General features: G+C 36.9%; 1 protein-coding gene across 5 annotated transcripts in view; it reads right to left on the reverse strand.

Annotated features, from left to right (window-relative positions):
- Positions 1 to 16,201, reverse strand: part of LOC105480036 (armadillo repeat containing 3) — a 115,735-nt gene that overhangs the window by 49,075 nt on the left and 50,459 nt on the right. For all 5 annotated transcript variants that reach the window (XM_011738473.2, XM_011738471.2, XM_011738472.3 and 2 more), the window contains 2 exons: positions 8,523 to 8,675; positions 8,314 to 8,419 (listed from right to left, as the gene is read on the reverse strand). In XM_011738473.2, the coding sequence (XP_011736775.1) occupies positions 8,314 to 8,419; positions 8,523 to 8,675 (259 nt within the window). The remainder of the gene's footprint in view (positions 1 to 8,313; positions 8,420 to 8,522; positions 8,676 to 16,201) is intronic.

Genomic DNA, 16,201 nt, shown 5'->3' on the forward strand with positions numbered 1-16,201 from the left:
AATTTTCCAATCCAGTATAACCAATGTTTAGAATAAGATTCCATCGTCCCAGCTACTCCGGAGGCTGAGGCAGGAGAATGGCATGAAACCAGGATGCGGAGCTTGCAGTGAGCAGAGATTGCACCACTGCATTCCAGCCTGGGCGACAGAGTGACACTCCGTCTCAAAAAAAAAAAAAAAAAAAGATTCCATCGGACAGGGAGGAATCTAGGCTCTAAGGGGCAGAAATGAAAAGCATCCACTCAGTAAACTTGGACGGAAATAATGCAAGAATAATTCTCAGGTTTACCATGAGGACTTCTCCCATTTATTTTATCTATTAATTCCAGAGGATTTTTAAGGTAACATGCTAAATACGTTCTTCCAGAGGTCATCCTTAATACAAAACAAAACCTCCTAAAAAGGTATGAAATTAGCTATGTTATCTTGCAAGATACTCATATTGTGAGTATCCTAATTCAAATGATCTAGAATTTTGCAACAAAGTGATATAAATAAGAATGTAAAACAAAATCTATTACACAAAGTCAAGAGCAAAAAATCAACTCTAGAGTAACCATAATAGCAATGAGATTTCTTACGTTATGTTGTCCAAGAGTATTACATTTATCCTATCTGGTTATATAGCACAGAAGATGTCCAGCTACCGGTACAACGAATGCGTCAAAACATTTGTAAATGACTACACCTTAATAGGGGACAAAGTCAAACACAAGCATCTGTTAAACACACGTTTAGCAGTGGAATATTATCTCTAAAAGCACCATGTTGAAATGATTTTCAGATCGGAATCTTTTAAAAATGTTTTGAAAATATTATCTCAGGTACACTGGAGAGTGTTTCAAATTAAATTAACGTACGTTTCATTAAACTACAGAGCAGTCCTTCCATTACCTTTTTTGCCCCTCCCCCAACATCCTCCTAAATGGCCACTAGGGGTCAGTATGAAGACGCAGTTCCTTGCGTTGTTAGAAGGGAAAATGGAACTCTCCGAAAACGAAAAACCCTATGCAACAAAGACAATAGCTGTACAACCTCAGCAACATTAAGTGCAGCCTGTACATCAAGTCTACAACATGAACTTGCATTTTTCATGGGACTACGTTTTAATTTTGTAAATCACTGTGGATTATCTCTATGGCCAATGCTTCTTTAGTAAAAAGTATTCTAAATGACAGGACTACTTATGTAAGTGGGTCTGTGTAACTGGCCAAGAAGTGTGCTCTAAGAAGAGAGTGTTAATATTTGTTTTTCAAAGGGTGATGGGACACATGTCTAGCTATTTCATCTCTTCCTGTACAGGGATGGAGAAGGAAAAATGAAACTTGTGGTTTGTATTTTGCTAACTTTAAGAGATTTTCCCCCCTTCAAAATGGCCATCGTCATTCCCTGCACTCAGCCTTCATTCCACCATGAAATATAGGCAATTCTAAGGAATAACCATTAGCCTAAAATCAATAGAATAAAAGAAATGGTAACAATAAATACACAAATACATTACCTTCCCGCCAACTTTACTGAATGGGAGAGAGATTTTTCAAAAGGTTTGAAAAGTGCGTTCTATTTCTGCTGGAGAAATTTAACATTCCAGGAAATCACTTCAGATCATGCCCCTCCCTGACAATACTGAAATGACTGATAAGGACTTTGGTCACTGTGAGTAAATGCAGCACTGATTTTTCTTGAAGCACTAGATGAAGTATTGACTTTTCTTGAAACCCTGTGTGAAGTTCTGTATGTGGCATATGTTCTAAAGTTTTCTCTACGAATTGCATGGCATTCTTGGGCATGATACTCCATGAATAATTCTAATAAGTATTAAAATTAGTCAATGCTTTATTTCTATGTTAGCGAAGAGAATGTTTAATACTGAGAATATAAAATGACAAGTCATCCATATATAACGAGGACATTCTAAGGTTTCCAAAGCGCTCAAATGCACATCCATATAATTTGGGGGCATTCTATCTGTTTGTGGAGTCCCTTTGGAGTGTACTGCTTACAATTTCATATTCCCTTGTGCGGTCCTGACCATAGGGAAAACAATAGCAAGACAGTTTCTGGGGAAGAGCTTTGTGTCTCTGGTATTGTAGAAGCTGGCAATGGGCCAGTAATCAATCAATTAATTTTTTTAGTCACCATCTATGTGCTAACATTTAGAACCTTCTTGGGTCACTGCTGTCATGGAAAGTCAAAAGGGGTACAAAAATTAAAAAATAAAAAGCAAAGAAATGGAAAGAAAAGGGTCTCTAAGATTTAGGGAAATAACTCAGTTCTTCGTGGGGATAGCATGGAATAATTATGAAGAATCAAGGTTAATGTGATCTATATGTAAGCAAGGGACTTATGATCATGCATTTACTGTAACAAAACATCAGTTCTCACTTTTCTATAGGTATTAAAATAATTGTAGTTATTATTGTTTATATTTTTATTTTGTTAATTGCATTTTATTTCCTAAGATAATTGCGTCTTTTGAAAACTAGCCAACATTTATACTAATCTTTATTAGTTCTGAACATTTATTCTAATTTTTTTCATGGTTTACCAGTGGCCAAATTTAGTTAGCATTGCCAAAGGGAAGTGAAAAACACTGAACCCTTTTTCTTCTTGGAATAACTTAAACTCTAATTCTGATCAGATCCAACAGATGGCAGTGATGTTATAAATTAATAGTTTAAAACATTCTTTTAATATGTAGGGTCTGCTCCTTGGAGAATAATTCTCTCAGTACTTGCATAAATAATCTGGAACTTTGATATGATTAATTAGATAGAAGCATACAGGATAAATATAACATGAAATTTAGCTGAAAATAATATTTCCTATGTCAAAAATAAACAGTTTTCTCATTTCCAAAAGGCATTACAAATTGATAACTGTCAAAGAGATTAGCAGTATACCAAGAAAGTCTATGTGTCCAAACCAACTAAATGGGTTACATTTTTCTATAAAATTCACTATTGCTTCTCGGTTTCCATTTTTATCTGTTCCTTTCTATGGGCATTGTTTTAGCCTTCTCACCTTTTATTTATTCACTTAAAAATAGTTTTACTTTGCTGTCTCCTTTCACTGCTAATAAGTGAATCTGGCTGTTCTTGTCTCCTTTTACTATGCCTTTATAAAAGGCATAGTTATTTTTATTCTTATTCATTGCCTTTTCATATTTTTACCCACTTTAAGTAATCTTTATTCTGTAGGTAATAAAGAATTAGAAGTATCAATAGAAGGCTCTTACAGGGAAGCCTTCACTGTTGCTTCTGTTTTCCAAGTTATATAAAAACAAAGAAAACAACCCTGATGATTGCTTTCTGTTTTAAGTAATGGCCATTATTGATTGACAACAGACTTTGTCAAATACACTTTGTTTTCCTCACTGTCCTTTTACTGTTGGGGGTTTTGTTTTCTTTTTTTGTTTGTTTGTTTTTTGTTTTGTTTTGTTTTGTTTTTAAAGATGGAGTCTCACTCTGTCACCCGGGATGGAGTGAAGTGGCGTGACCTCGGCTCACTGCAACCTCTGCCTACAGTGTTCAAGCGACTCTCATGCCTCAGCCTCCCAAGTAGCTGGGATTCCAGGTATGCACCACCACACCCGGCTAATTTTTGTATTTTTAGTAGAGACGGGGTTTCACTATGTTGGCCAGGCTGGTCTTGCACCCCTGACCTCAAGGGATCCACCCGCCTTGGCTTTCCAAAGTGCTGGGATTACAGATGTGAACCACCTTTGCCTGGTCATTTTTTGGTTTTATTTTTGATGTAAGCCTATTTTCCTTCAAATACTTACTACGGGATGGACACTGTTCTAGATGCTTGGGATGCATCAGTGAATTAAATAGATGAAGGCTGCTCCCTTCATGGATGCTAGTGGTTGGTGTGTGTGTGGGGGTGGGGGCGGACGGTGCAGGGAGGTGGGTGGTACAGAAAATAAATGATGATAAGTGTACTAGGTGAGTTACCTGCTATGTTAGAAAATGATAAGAGTATGTGAAAAGGGCAGCAGGGAAGGAGTGTTGAGAATATGCATGTGTGGGGTGCTATCTTAAGCCGTGTGGTAATGCTAAGTCACTTCACCAAGGTGACATTGTAACAGAGATGTAAACGGGGTGAGGGAGGGAACCACAGGCTGCCTGGGAAGAGATTTTCCAGGCAAGAGGGTGTCACTACAAAGACCTAAGGCAAAACACTCCTGGAAGCGGAATTGACTTCCAGGATATATTTTATGTCTGTTTTACTCTACAACATTAGCCCATTTGTAAGTAAAAGGATTCCTTTTGTTAATAACTTTTAAACTACCATCTCACATATCCATAACTCAAATACCTGGAAATTTCACATAACCACAACATGAGAATTATCTGTCGGGGTGGGGAATGGCCTCTGAGAAGCAAAAACGATGTATTTACAGAAGAGGCATCAGGCCCTCCTGTATGGCTTTTATGTAAAATTTGATAAAGCTGGTATCCAGGCTTTTCATAGACAGAAAGAATTTGAAAGGAACTCTGGCAGGGAGGAAGTTAGAGCTCTGCCAGTCAGATCCACTGATAGCAGCGAAAATGAAAAACTGACAGCTCTCAGAAGCTTGATAAGGAATCAGCAAAATGCATCAAAGGTCAAAGGAGCTGTGCCCCCGAATTTATACCCAGTGAGTGGGACAAGCAGACCCCCTTCCCCGAGGGGCCGTGAGAATGCCGCCAAGGGTCACATGGCAGCCACTTAGTCAAAATGGCAACCATAACTTTCCCCACCAAAGTTCAATAACAGCGTAATTAGTTCAAAAGGCTGAGAGGGAGCTCAGTGCAGAGGCTCAAACCTGTAATCCCAGCAGTTTGGGACGCCAAGGTAGGAGGATTGCTTGAGCTCAGGAGTTTGAGAGACCAGCATGGGCAACATGGTAAGACCCCATCTCTAAAAAAAAAAAAAAAAAAAAGAAAAGAAAAGAAAAATTAACTGGGTGAGATGGTGCATGCCTGTAATCTCAGCTACTTGCAAGGCTGAGGCAGGAGGATCGCTAGAGCCTAGGAGATTTAGGCTGCAGTGAGCTACGATTGCACCATTGCACTTCAGCCTGAGCAATAGAGTGAGATCCTATCTGGGGGAAAAAAAAAAAAAAAAAAAAAAAGAAGGTTGAGAGGGAAGGATTTTAGAAGATTTAAATTCAAACTCATCACAAATTTTTAAAAGTTTTTTTGGATTAAAATAGTAAATTTTTAAAAACCCACTAAACTTGAGTATCTAGGAAACCTCATTCATAAAGAATATCAAATAGGTAAGATCTTTTGGCATGAATTAAGGTGATGATCAGATTACTTTAATAAAGTTGAAAATCTTCTACATAGGGCTATGAATGGTCTGATTATTTATTTATGATTGCTACTAAAATTGCTCATCATCATACTATCTTATTACATTTGAGTGTATTGTTATGAGAAAGCAAGATGTGTGAAAATCTGAAATCAGATACATTAGACTATAAATTAATTTACATAAAGATTATAAAATTCAATTTTTGGATTATAAAAAGATTTTAATAAAAAAAGGCATTTGTTATTTTTACAAAAAGGGTTGCCACAAAGTACATTTCTCCTTCCCTGGGTTGATTATTTAATTTAGAAAATTTTGATCTACCCACAATTTTCCAAGCAAAAATCTATTACATAAAGGAAATTGCACCAACATTATATGTTACCATGACAACACCAGTGATTACTCAATGCATGAAATGAGCCTCCAATTCCAGAAGATGCCCTGAGTCTAAGAATTAGAGTTTAAAAATTCATTTTAGGCACATTAAGATATGCGTGTAGGAGAAGGGCTGTAGGAGAAGGGTTACATTTTAACATACACAAAATTGGTATTTGCAATGCTTACGTGCATTTTTAAAAATTAGGATAGCAATGATCAAATATTCAAAGAGCTACCAAGTGCACCTGGAGGAAGTTAACCCTGGGTTCTTGCCTCCTATACTACTTATGTGTGACAGAAAAATAATTAGAAAATCTTGATTCCAACCACCCCAGCAGCAAAGCCACGATGCTTCCTGCGGAGATGATTGAATGGACAGCTACTAAAAGTGATGCCAGAAATACTCACCAATGCTGAGTTTAAGCTAACAATTTTTAAAAGACGATCTGAGTAGAAAATTATTTTATTAAAAATAACCAATCACATTTGTTGTCACTTCCGTTATATTTGGCATTACTAATTAAACTCAAGGAGGCTTCTAGAAGGACTATGTGGCTTATTCGTGTTCATTCCTTTTGATTGACTCTAGAATCTTTTGCAACTTCAGTCTTCAGCATTTGGCATAAATCTGTCAAATTTGATTCCACATCCTCTTCAAAAGTATTCATCTTCAATATTTTTTTTAGCTCAGAAAATCCCAAGTAAAAATTATGCAGACCTCAAGGAACATTCAGAAAGCCACTTTCATTCATGTCCCATTTCCCTTACAAAACACAAAATTAAAAAAAAAAAAACAGAATGGACAGTATATAATAGGTTAAAGAAATAACTGCAATTTAAAATTTACAAAGAATAAAGTTAAATTATGTAAATAAAGTTGACAGTACTAGAGAAGTCAGGCATCATTTAGTCCTGACTGACCTTTCTATGGTAACAAAATGGAACTATGAGTTAGATGACAAAAATCTGTAAAACAGATAATTAAACTGAGAGAGCAAATCTGAAGGCAGCCCCTTTTAGAACTACTTCTATGATTTTATATAAAATAACACAAAAAATATAAGCCAGGCAAACTCACATCAAATCAAGACACCTATATGCTCTGGAGACCTATTAAAGTATTCTAGATCGTATACAAATCTAAATGGACTGGAGAGAGAAATAGTTTAGTGTCTCTGATAAGATATTTTTGCACCGCGCAACCATACTGGAAAAATCACTGAATATGCTATTTTCAAATTGCTACTTACAAGGACTCAATATTCCAGAAGTGTATGTGCTTTCATAGAGATAATGATGACCCTTAATTTAGGAAATTACTATGTCAAAGATTGTAGCTATTAAAGGAACACAGTTTTGTTTTGACACTTATGCATTTCTGTGATGTTTTTATCAGGCCGTTAGATTTGCAGTCATTCCATTAGGATCTTATAAAATATTTGTGTGGGAGAACAGAAAGGGAAAGAAAGGCTAAGAACTATTAAGTATGTGATGGAGGCCGAGGGAGATTTATTTCAAGTTAGAAAAGGATAATTTGAGCCACGATATCACAAAGCAATAATAAATGAAAGCTAACTAACATACCAAATGAGTTGGAGGGAAGGCAAATAATTATTTTATTTATGGAAGTTGTCTTCAAGAAATTCTTACTGTTTTATAAGGTGGTCTTTATCTCCTATAGAGGAAAGAACAGACTTTGGAGTCTGGCAGACCTGCATTGATTTCCAGCTCAGCTATTTTGATAAAAATGCATACCCAGGAAAATTAAGTAAGCTTGAAAAGTCTCAGTTTCCTCAACTGCTGGCAGATTATTCTGATAATTTTAAAAATGAGTATAAATTACATACCAGAGTGCTTGGGATACAGAAGGCATTCCTATTCCTTAACTTTTCTTCACAGTATTTGCTCATAATATGCTTTGGTTTGTTTATTTGTTCGTTTGTTTGTTTGTTTGAAGTGGAGCCTCGCTCTGTGGCCCAGGCTGGAGTGCAATGGCACGATCTCGGCTCACTGCCACCTCCACGTCCCGAGTTCAAGCGATTCTCCTGCCTCAGCCTCCTCAATAGCTGGGATTACAGGCGCCTGCCACCATGCCCAGCTAATTTTTTGTATTTTTAGTACAGACAGGGCTTCACCATGTTGGCCAGGCTAGTCTTGAACTCCCGACCTCAAATGATCCACCCGGCTCAGTCTCCCAAAGTGCTGAGATTACAGGTGTGAGCCACTGACCTTTTAAATGTTTCTATATTATCTAATGTTTATACCCTTTTAAGATGGATCTTTAAGCATTTTTCCAGATTTATCAAATGCTCATCCGATCTTGTCTTTAACATTTCCAGCATTATTCAGTCTTATTTGTAGAAGCTTCTGCAAGAGTCCTCCTGGTCCCTGAAATCAAATGGCCTGCACATTTTCCCAACAAACTCAGAAACAGTTAAGATTTTGTAATATTTGTGGAAAACAGGCCCATCTGATGATTCTATTTTCATAAGGGATTCTGAAGAATAACCCCAAGATAGATCATCTGAAGCAATTCACAGACTATCGTGAAAGTCAATAATTTAGCATGAGAACATCTTGAACTGTGAATTGTTCCACAAGTCAGTGTTGGGTGAGGATCTCTGAACTTACTTTGCATTAGCAGGGTTGCAAGTGGTTAGGTTTGCCAGGGCTAGAGCTGCCGCTTCCCGTACCTCTTCATTGTCACTTTTTAGCAACTGAATTAACTGTGGAATCCCTACAGAAAGAGAAAGGTAAAAAATGTGACTTTTAAAATGCCCATGTGCACTAGAATATGGTAACCTAAAAATGCTCAAAAGAGTTGTTTCCAGTTGGCTTACCCTGATTATTGAAAAAATCTTTGCTGCCTGAATTCTCACACATTGCTGAAATAGCTTGGGAAGCAGCAATTTTAGTTCCATCGTTTTCCGAACCCAAAAGGGCTACAAGGCACTTTTCAACCTCTTGTTCGTGAAAAAGTTTTCTATTTTCAGCTTTCATACACCAAAGAGAAAAAAAAATCAGAATTTTAATGCAAAAACTGTGAAGTATTATTACTTTTCCATCCAAAGTCTAATAGGAATTCAAACCATTTGCTAGTTTTAGTACCAGAGTCTAAACTAGACAAAATCTACAACGACTTAACTTTAGAATACACTAATTATGCAAAATGAATCACGGATTTTTTTCCTATTCCCTTGTATGAGATCAATATTAGGGCCAAGGAAATTCTATACTAGGAAAAAGGCAAGTTTTTGGATTTAGAAAGCACTGATTTAACACCCGTCATGTACCTGACCTGGTACTCAGTGTTCACACAGGCTATTTGTTCACTAAGGACAAAATCCAGTTTATTTGATGGTTCTTTTAAATGTAAAACCCAATATTGGAAGAATGCCTAAGATGTGCAAACTGGTGAGCTGGATGCTTACAACCTTCAGGAGAAGAGCAGAGGAGAGAAGAAAGTAAAAATGAGTTGTAAAGTATGATCCAAGTCTTAAGAAATTTATAGTCTTATATCAAAATACAACCATCATTTTTTTCTCAAACGACAATACATACTTAAGTAGCAAACATTAAAATAATTATTTAATTTCCAGCACTTTGGGAGGCCGAGGCAGGCGGATCACGAGGTCAGGAAATTGAGACCACCCTGGCTAACACGGTGAACACCGTCTCTACTAAAAAATACAAAAACGTAGCCAGTCGTGGTGGTGGGCGCCTGTAGTCCCAGCTACTCGGGAGGCTGAGGCAGGAGAATGGCGTGAACCCGCAAGGCAGAGCTTGCAGTGAGCCGAGATCGCACCACTACACTCCAGCCTGGGTGACAGAGCAAGACTCTGTCTCAAAAAATAATAATTATTATTATTATATTTAATTAAATAAAGTTATGTCTAAGTACATACCATTATATTCATCCCATTTAAAACACTAAGTTTGAAACCAAAGTATTTTTAATGCTCTTTTGTTCCCTAAACATTGTTTTCTCTTGGCTTCATTTGATTTTTTAATAAATAACAATCTTATTACTATACTAATTTAAATACTGCATTAAGCTAAATGAGAACATTAAAATAATTTTTTGTTTTGTGTTCTATTAGTTCTAATTTTTTAATGTTCTAGTTGATTCTAAAGAAGTTCCTCTTTATTAAAGTATGTTCTAGAAAAAATATATTAAATCGAACTGTTTTGATGAAATAAAGAGGTACCAGAGACTAGTATAAAAAGAAACAACCTACAAATAATTCCTTGCTAAATAATTTGTTTCCTTCAAAAAATTGTCATTGACTTGATTATTTATGAGTACCCTTTGTAAAGTTTATAAAATTAACCTTTATAAATTCTATTTTTGTGATTAAAATGGAAGAATGTGTGATATGCACTCAAGATATATAAAAGAATATTCTATTAGAATAAGAATCTTTGCAAAAAATGTGGATAATAATTTAGATTACAATATTTACATGTAGAACTGGTTCATTACTTACAGGTATGTTAATTAACTTGGTTTTTTTTCAGAAATATTTTCAGAAATTAACATCAGTTAGGTTTCCATTGTAAAGTTATGATTTATCCCTTCCTTCAATGATGACTCAAAAAAACCATCCTTTTTCACAGAAGCAGTATCACATTTAGATGGCAGCATATTTGCAAATACTTTTGGCCTTTGTTCACCTGATACACAAATATATATTAAGCAATCTGGCAATAACTGGAATAGGCTAACTTATTAACGCTCCTGCTCATTCACTTTAAACCAATCATGAACCATATCCTGTAGTCCTATCATTTTAATCTCTTGGTTCCTTCCTTTCATTTACCATTAGAATTCAGGCAGGCCATAACTATTTTTCATAAAAAAGTTTCAGTTAATACTTAACTCTAAAGTATGTGGCTCCGAAAATGTTTTAAATATACACAGTTCTTACCAATTTTCTCTGAATAAGTAATATCCAAAACTTTTCCAGAGTCTCTGACCTAAAATGCTTAGATTTCTCATTAAGATTTCCCCGATGGCTCTAAACCAAATTTTCTAAATAAAACCGTCTCAGCATGGATTCTATCAGGAAAATTGGCCAAAATGATTAATTTGAAAAAACGAACTTTGGAGTATGTAGTTGTTGCATTCAGAAAACAGTATATTTACAATTATTGAAAAGATTTTAAAAAATAATCTAAATAGATACTGAGGGCAATTAGTTTCTCAACCTTGCTGGGAGTGTTCTCAAAATGCAGCTGTGTTCACTAAACCTTAAAAATGCTGACTGCAGCGTGGCTATAATAGATTTAAAAGATGAATTAACATATTAACTAAATACTTTCCTTGAATTGCTACACCAAGAAGTATTTGTGTTTTAATTGCACAGATCATAAAGATGGCAAGATATTTATGCTACTAGTAGCATAATGTTCTTTAAAAATAATGTTTGTTCAGTATCCCTAAAATAAAACGCATAACGTTTTCTTACTGGAAACAAATCCCTATGTAATGATGCTTTCCTTCATCCATTCTCAGAAGTTGCTATTGTGCCACTTTTGCTCCTGCTGAGATGTTAATGCCAGTTCATAAACCTCATGGCAACACGGTAATTAACACCTTCCTCCTACTGGTACCAGGTCAAAGGCATATTGATTTGGGCTTTCCACAGTTGAGATGCATGTTAAAACTTTACTCAACAAACGAAACTTAAATAAAGTGTGTTTACGGGTTTGGATATTTCAATTGTGTTTCTGACATACAATGACAATGCATGACCTTGTCTAAAAAAATATTCTTATGATGATGGAAAGTAAAAATAAGTATATAAATTGCTATTGATAGTTACATTGTTTTAATAACAGAATACGGAGCAATTTTGTCAAAATCTACGTATAAATGGAGTTTTCTAACTGTGGGAAATTTTTTAAACTTCTTCATGATTATATGCTTTCAATACAAGAATATTAGGAGATAGCTTTCTTATTCATTGTTAAGTTTTTAAGAGTTTGCCACTGTGACTAATTTAAAATAAGACATGTCTAGTTAAGCTGGCTGGGTCTAGCAGATAGAGGTCAAGGCAGGCAAGAGTTGATATACAAAGTAGACAAATGATAAGGTTTGGCTGTGTCCCCAAACAAATCTCATCTTCAATTGTAGTTCTTATAATCCCCACATATTGTGGGAGGGACCAGGTGGAGATAATTGAATCACGTGGGGCAGTTTCCTCCATCCTGTTCTCCTGATGGTGAGTTAGTTCTCACGAGATCTGATGGTTTTATAAGGGGCTTCCCCGCCACTTTGCTGGGCATTCAGTCTCTCTCCTGCCGTCCTGCAAAGAGGTGCTTACTGCCATGATTGTCAGTTTCCTGAGGCCTCCCCAGCCCACAGAACTGTGAGTCAATTAAGCCTTTTTCCTTTATAAATTACCCAGTCTCAACTATTTCTTCATAGCAGTGTAAGAACAGACTAATACAACAAGAAATACAGGTAACACCTGAGAAGATGGCAGAATCTAGAATCCAGGCAGGAGGAAGAGGTGGATATGGTAGATCTGGCTAGATAATAAGAGTTAAGAGGTAAATAAGTCAACCAAAATACAGAATAATTAGGCAGTGAAAAAGATTTAACCTATCTTCCAGCACTGGCCTCAAAGATACTAGTTCTGCCCTAATATTGTGTTCTGGTCAGAAGTAGGCAGTACTGCCCAAAAATGTCATGGCTAAGGCAGATCAGAGTCCTTGGGGGAAATTCTGCTTCTGGAATGGACAGATTTTCTCAAAACCCTGCACTTGCAATCAGAAGAGCATTCACTTGTAATAATTTATTGGGATATGTGAACAGAGAGAAAGTTTGAATCTTCGTGGAATCATCTATCTTTCTAGAGGTTCCAAGAATCAAGCTTTCAGACCAGATATCTCCTAGGCTATAAGAAAATTAAACCACTTCTGCATTCACTGAATTTGAAGACCCACCTGGCATACTTTTTCAGTTTTTGTAGAGTTGCCAATGATGAAAACAATTTAAGAAGGAGGCTATGTGAGAAGGGATGGAGGAAGATTACCAGTTAAATAAGTTGAATTATAAAATGGAAGTTTTCATAGTAATAGAGGAAACCTGCAAGACCACAGTGAAGGAGCCCGACTGTAATACAGATGGGCAGTTGGTTGAATGATGTTAAGGTAGAGCTGGGAAATGGAGGTTCTGCTCAGCAATGGAAGTTAACTTTTGTGCTGTGCTTGCGTAGTATTCCAATGAGGGTCAGGTTACTTTAGTTCACGCACAGGTTGTTGCTTTAATCTACCGTGGTGGGAACAGGTGAAGGTCTGGTGTGAGAAAACTGGTAGCAGATGTAGAGCAGAGTGGGCTATACTAGGTTAAAGCAAGAGGAAGCAGGTTTTTTAATTTCTTAAGGACATAAAGAGAAACAAGTTATTTTATTGACACCTTGAACATTAACAGAATTAGAAAATTCGAGATTTCCTCTAAATCTAGCCATTTGAAGAACATGGATACCAATAGGTCAAAACAGCATTTCCCAAACCAGAATCCAGACAAAAGGCCCAAACCAGAGCAAATGAGTACAAAATTATGGTCTAACAAAGTTATACAATCCAGAGCACAGGGAGAGTATCTGAGGAAGAACAAATTGATAACCAATGGCCATGTGCTTGTGTAAAACAGAAGAATCTCTAATGCCAAGTGGGGCTGTCTGGATTTGATCCTGCTTATTCTAGCTCAAGCATTATTAACCTGGGGTCCATGGATTCAGAAGACAGGTGGGCTTCAGGCAGTCCATGAACTCCCTGCAATTATATGCAGAATGTAGTGTATTTCTACATTTTCGGAAGGTTACTCTTTGTTCAGATTCTCAAACTTAACACTCCCCAAAGTGGAGTGTGGGCAGTATAGTTGGATGTGCTTGGAAGCTGTCAGAAGTACAAGCAGGAATTCAGAAGACAGGTCAGAATTAGAAACAGATTTGGGATTCATAAGCAAATAAGGAGGCAGCTGAAACATTAGTCATAAGTGAGAGTGCTCAGGGAGATTTTCAAGAGAACAAGACAGAAAACAGAAGGCAAGTTTAGTATTGAACTAAGCTGAGGAAACTCGTAAAGGTGAAGGTTGGTTTGGTAATTTGGAAAACAGAGAGGGGGGCAGTTTGGAAACCAAGGGATAAAGGAGTTTACAGGAAGAGGGGGCAATCAACAGTGTGGATTCCCACCCAGAGGTCAAGTTAAAAAGGACTGAAAATGCCTCTGCAGGATTTAGGAGTTGAGAGGTCAATGTCAAATTCTACAAGGACTATTTTGGCAGAATGTTGGAAACAGAAATCAGGTGCAGCAGGTGAAATGATGGAGATGAGCTGAGGAGATGGGGCTATTGAAAATGGACTGATATGTCAAAGAGGTTGATAAGAAAAGGAGAAAAGGAGGACCCTGGGGCAAGGGCAAGAGAGGAAGAAACACATTTCCACAAGTCACCCAGGCCACAGACAATGAAGGGCCCCTTAGAAAGCTGTGAACTTCTATCATCTTCTTCTTATATAAACCAGTGGGATCAGGAGAAGATAGAACTCTGGCGTTGCAATACTGCATTATGGAAAAGTCTCCTCGTCATCCAAAATTGGGCTAAAGGAGTCCATTGCCCTCTCAATGGATGGGAAGACAGGCAAAGGGCACCCTGTAGGCTTCATCTATTCATTAAAACCAGGCCAAGGCAGAGTCCTCTGCATTCCATGACGAGCCTTAAAAACCAAAATTATGAAACACTGCATAGAAAGGAGAACAGAGATGGTCTAAAAATAAGTATTCATGGGGAAAAAAGATTAAGTGAAACAAAAACAAGAATCCAAAGTATAATGGAAAAAACTAGCTTCCTGAATTAAGGGAAAAAACCGTGACTCCGGAGATCAAAAGTCTTGCCTGGGTAGTAGAGTGGAGAGGGGGACTTAGACATATTTTGGCAAAAATTTCAAACTCGGGATAAAAAATTCTACCTTAATATAGAAAAAAAATCATATATGCAAAACTAATGGAAATCAGGCTTGAACACAACAAAAGCAAGCTTCACTGATATGTTTTTTGTTTTTCTGAGATGGAGTTGCACTGTTGTTGCCCAGGCTGGAGTGCGATGGTGTGACCTCGGCTCACTGCAACCTCTGCCTCCCGGGTTCAAGCGATTCTCCTGCCTCAGCCTCCCAAGTAGCTGGGATTATGGGCACGCACCACTATGCCCGGCTAATTTTTTTGTATTTTTAGTAGAGATGGGTTTCGTCATGTTGGGGCCAGGCTGGTCTCAAACTCCTGACCTCAGGTGATCCACCTGCCTCGGCCTCCAAAAGTGCCGGGATTACAGGTATGAGCCACCATGCCCAGCATCACTTCTATAGATATTTAAGCAGAAATATTATGATGCAGCAATTCCAAACCCAGTTAAATTGTCATGTATGTTTGAAGGCAACAAACCTATTCACAGGTAAGGTAAAGCCTCAAAGCATATCACTATTGGATATATCTTTAAAAAAATTAACTGTGTATAAAAAAATTTTAACTGAAAAATCTACTCTAGTTAATTTGAGAAATGAATCAAATAAAATCATAAGGACAGGTAAGCTTTATTATGAGAAATTGACAGCACACACTGAAACAGATTCAATATGTATATAACTCTAAATGACAAATGTGGTTAAAATGGAATGTAATGACAAAGTGAGTCTTAAAAAAGAGAGACTTTGGCCAGGTGTGGTGGCTCATGCCTGTAATCCCAGCACTTTGGGAGGCCGGGTGGATTAGTTGAGGTCAGGGGTTCAAGACCAGCCTGTCCAACATGGTGAAACACTGTCTCTACTAAAAATACAAAAATTAGATAAGCATGATGGCACGCACCTATAATCCCAGCTACTTGGGAGGCTGGGGCAAGAGAATCACTTGAACCCAGGAGGTGGAGGTTGCAGTGACTCCAGAGATCACTCCACTGCACTCCAGTCTGGGCAACAGAGTAAGATTCAGTCTCAAAAAAAAAAAAAAGCTTATTAGAGAGGGGAATCTATAACCTCTTACTGATCTTAGAAACATCAGAAAGGGAAAGAATTGTGGAAGCAAAATTGCTAAATATCTAAAATAACTATAGTAACTTTATCTTTAAAATAACTATTTATGAAAGTTTTTAAAATCTATACAAAGAAATGAACAGCATAGAAAAATAAGCAGAAAGCATAAAACATAAAACATGATGTCAGAAATAAGGGCAAATATAGTAGCTATAAAAATCTATTTCTTTGCCTTGCCTTTTGGACCTAGTGGTAGTGAAGGTTTCCCAATATTGCTAATCTCTGGGGACCTCATCATCTCTTGCTTATTCCCTTAACCGTAATTATACTTGTGAAAGTAGTTCCTTTGTTTGTCTTTTTTAAAACCATCAGGAGTGTCTAGAATTTTTTTTCTGCCAAGACCACGTTTGATAATACATGGTAATCTTAATATCAAATTAGGATCAAAAGCTAAAGAGCAATAAAAGTGAGATTAAAAAATCAGTAGTGGA

The sequence above is a fragment of the Macaca nemestrina genome, chromosome 9 (assembly GCF_043159975.1).
Source record: "Macaca nemestrina isolate mMacNem1 chromosome 9, mMacNem.hap1, whole genome shotgun sequence".
In the NCBI taxonomy this organism is placed as follows: domain Eukaryota; kingdom Metazoa; phylum Chordata; class Mammalia; order Primates; family Cercopithecidae; genus Macaca; species Macaca nemestrina.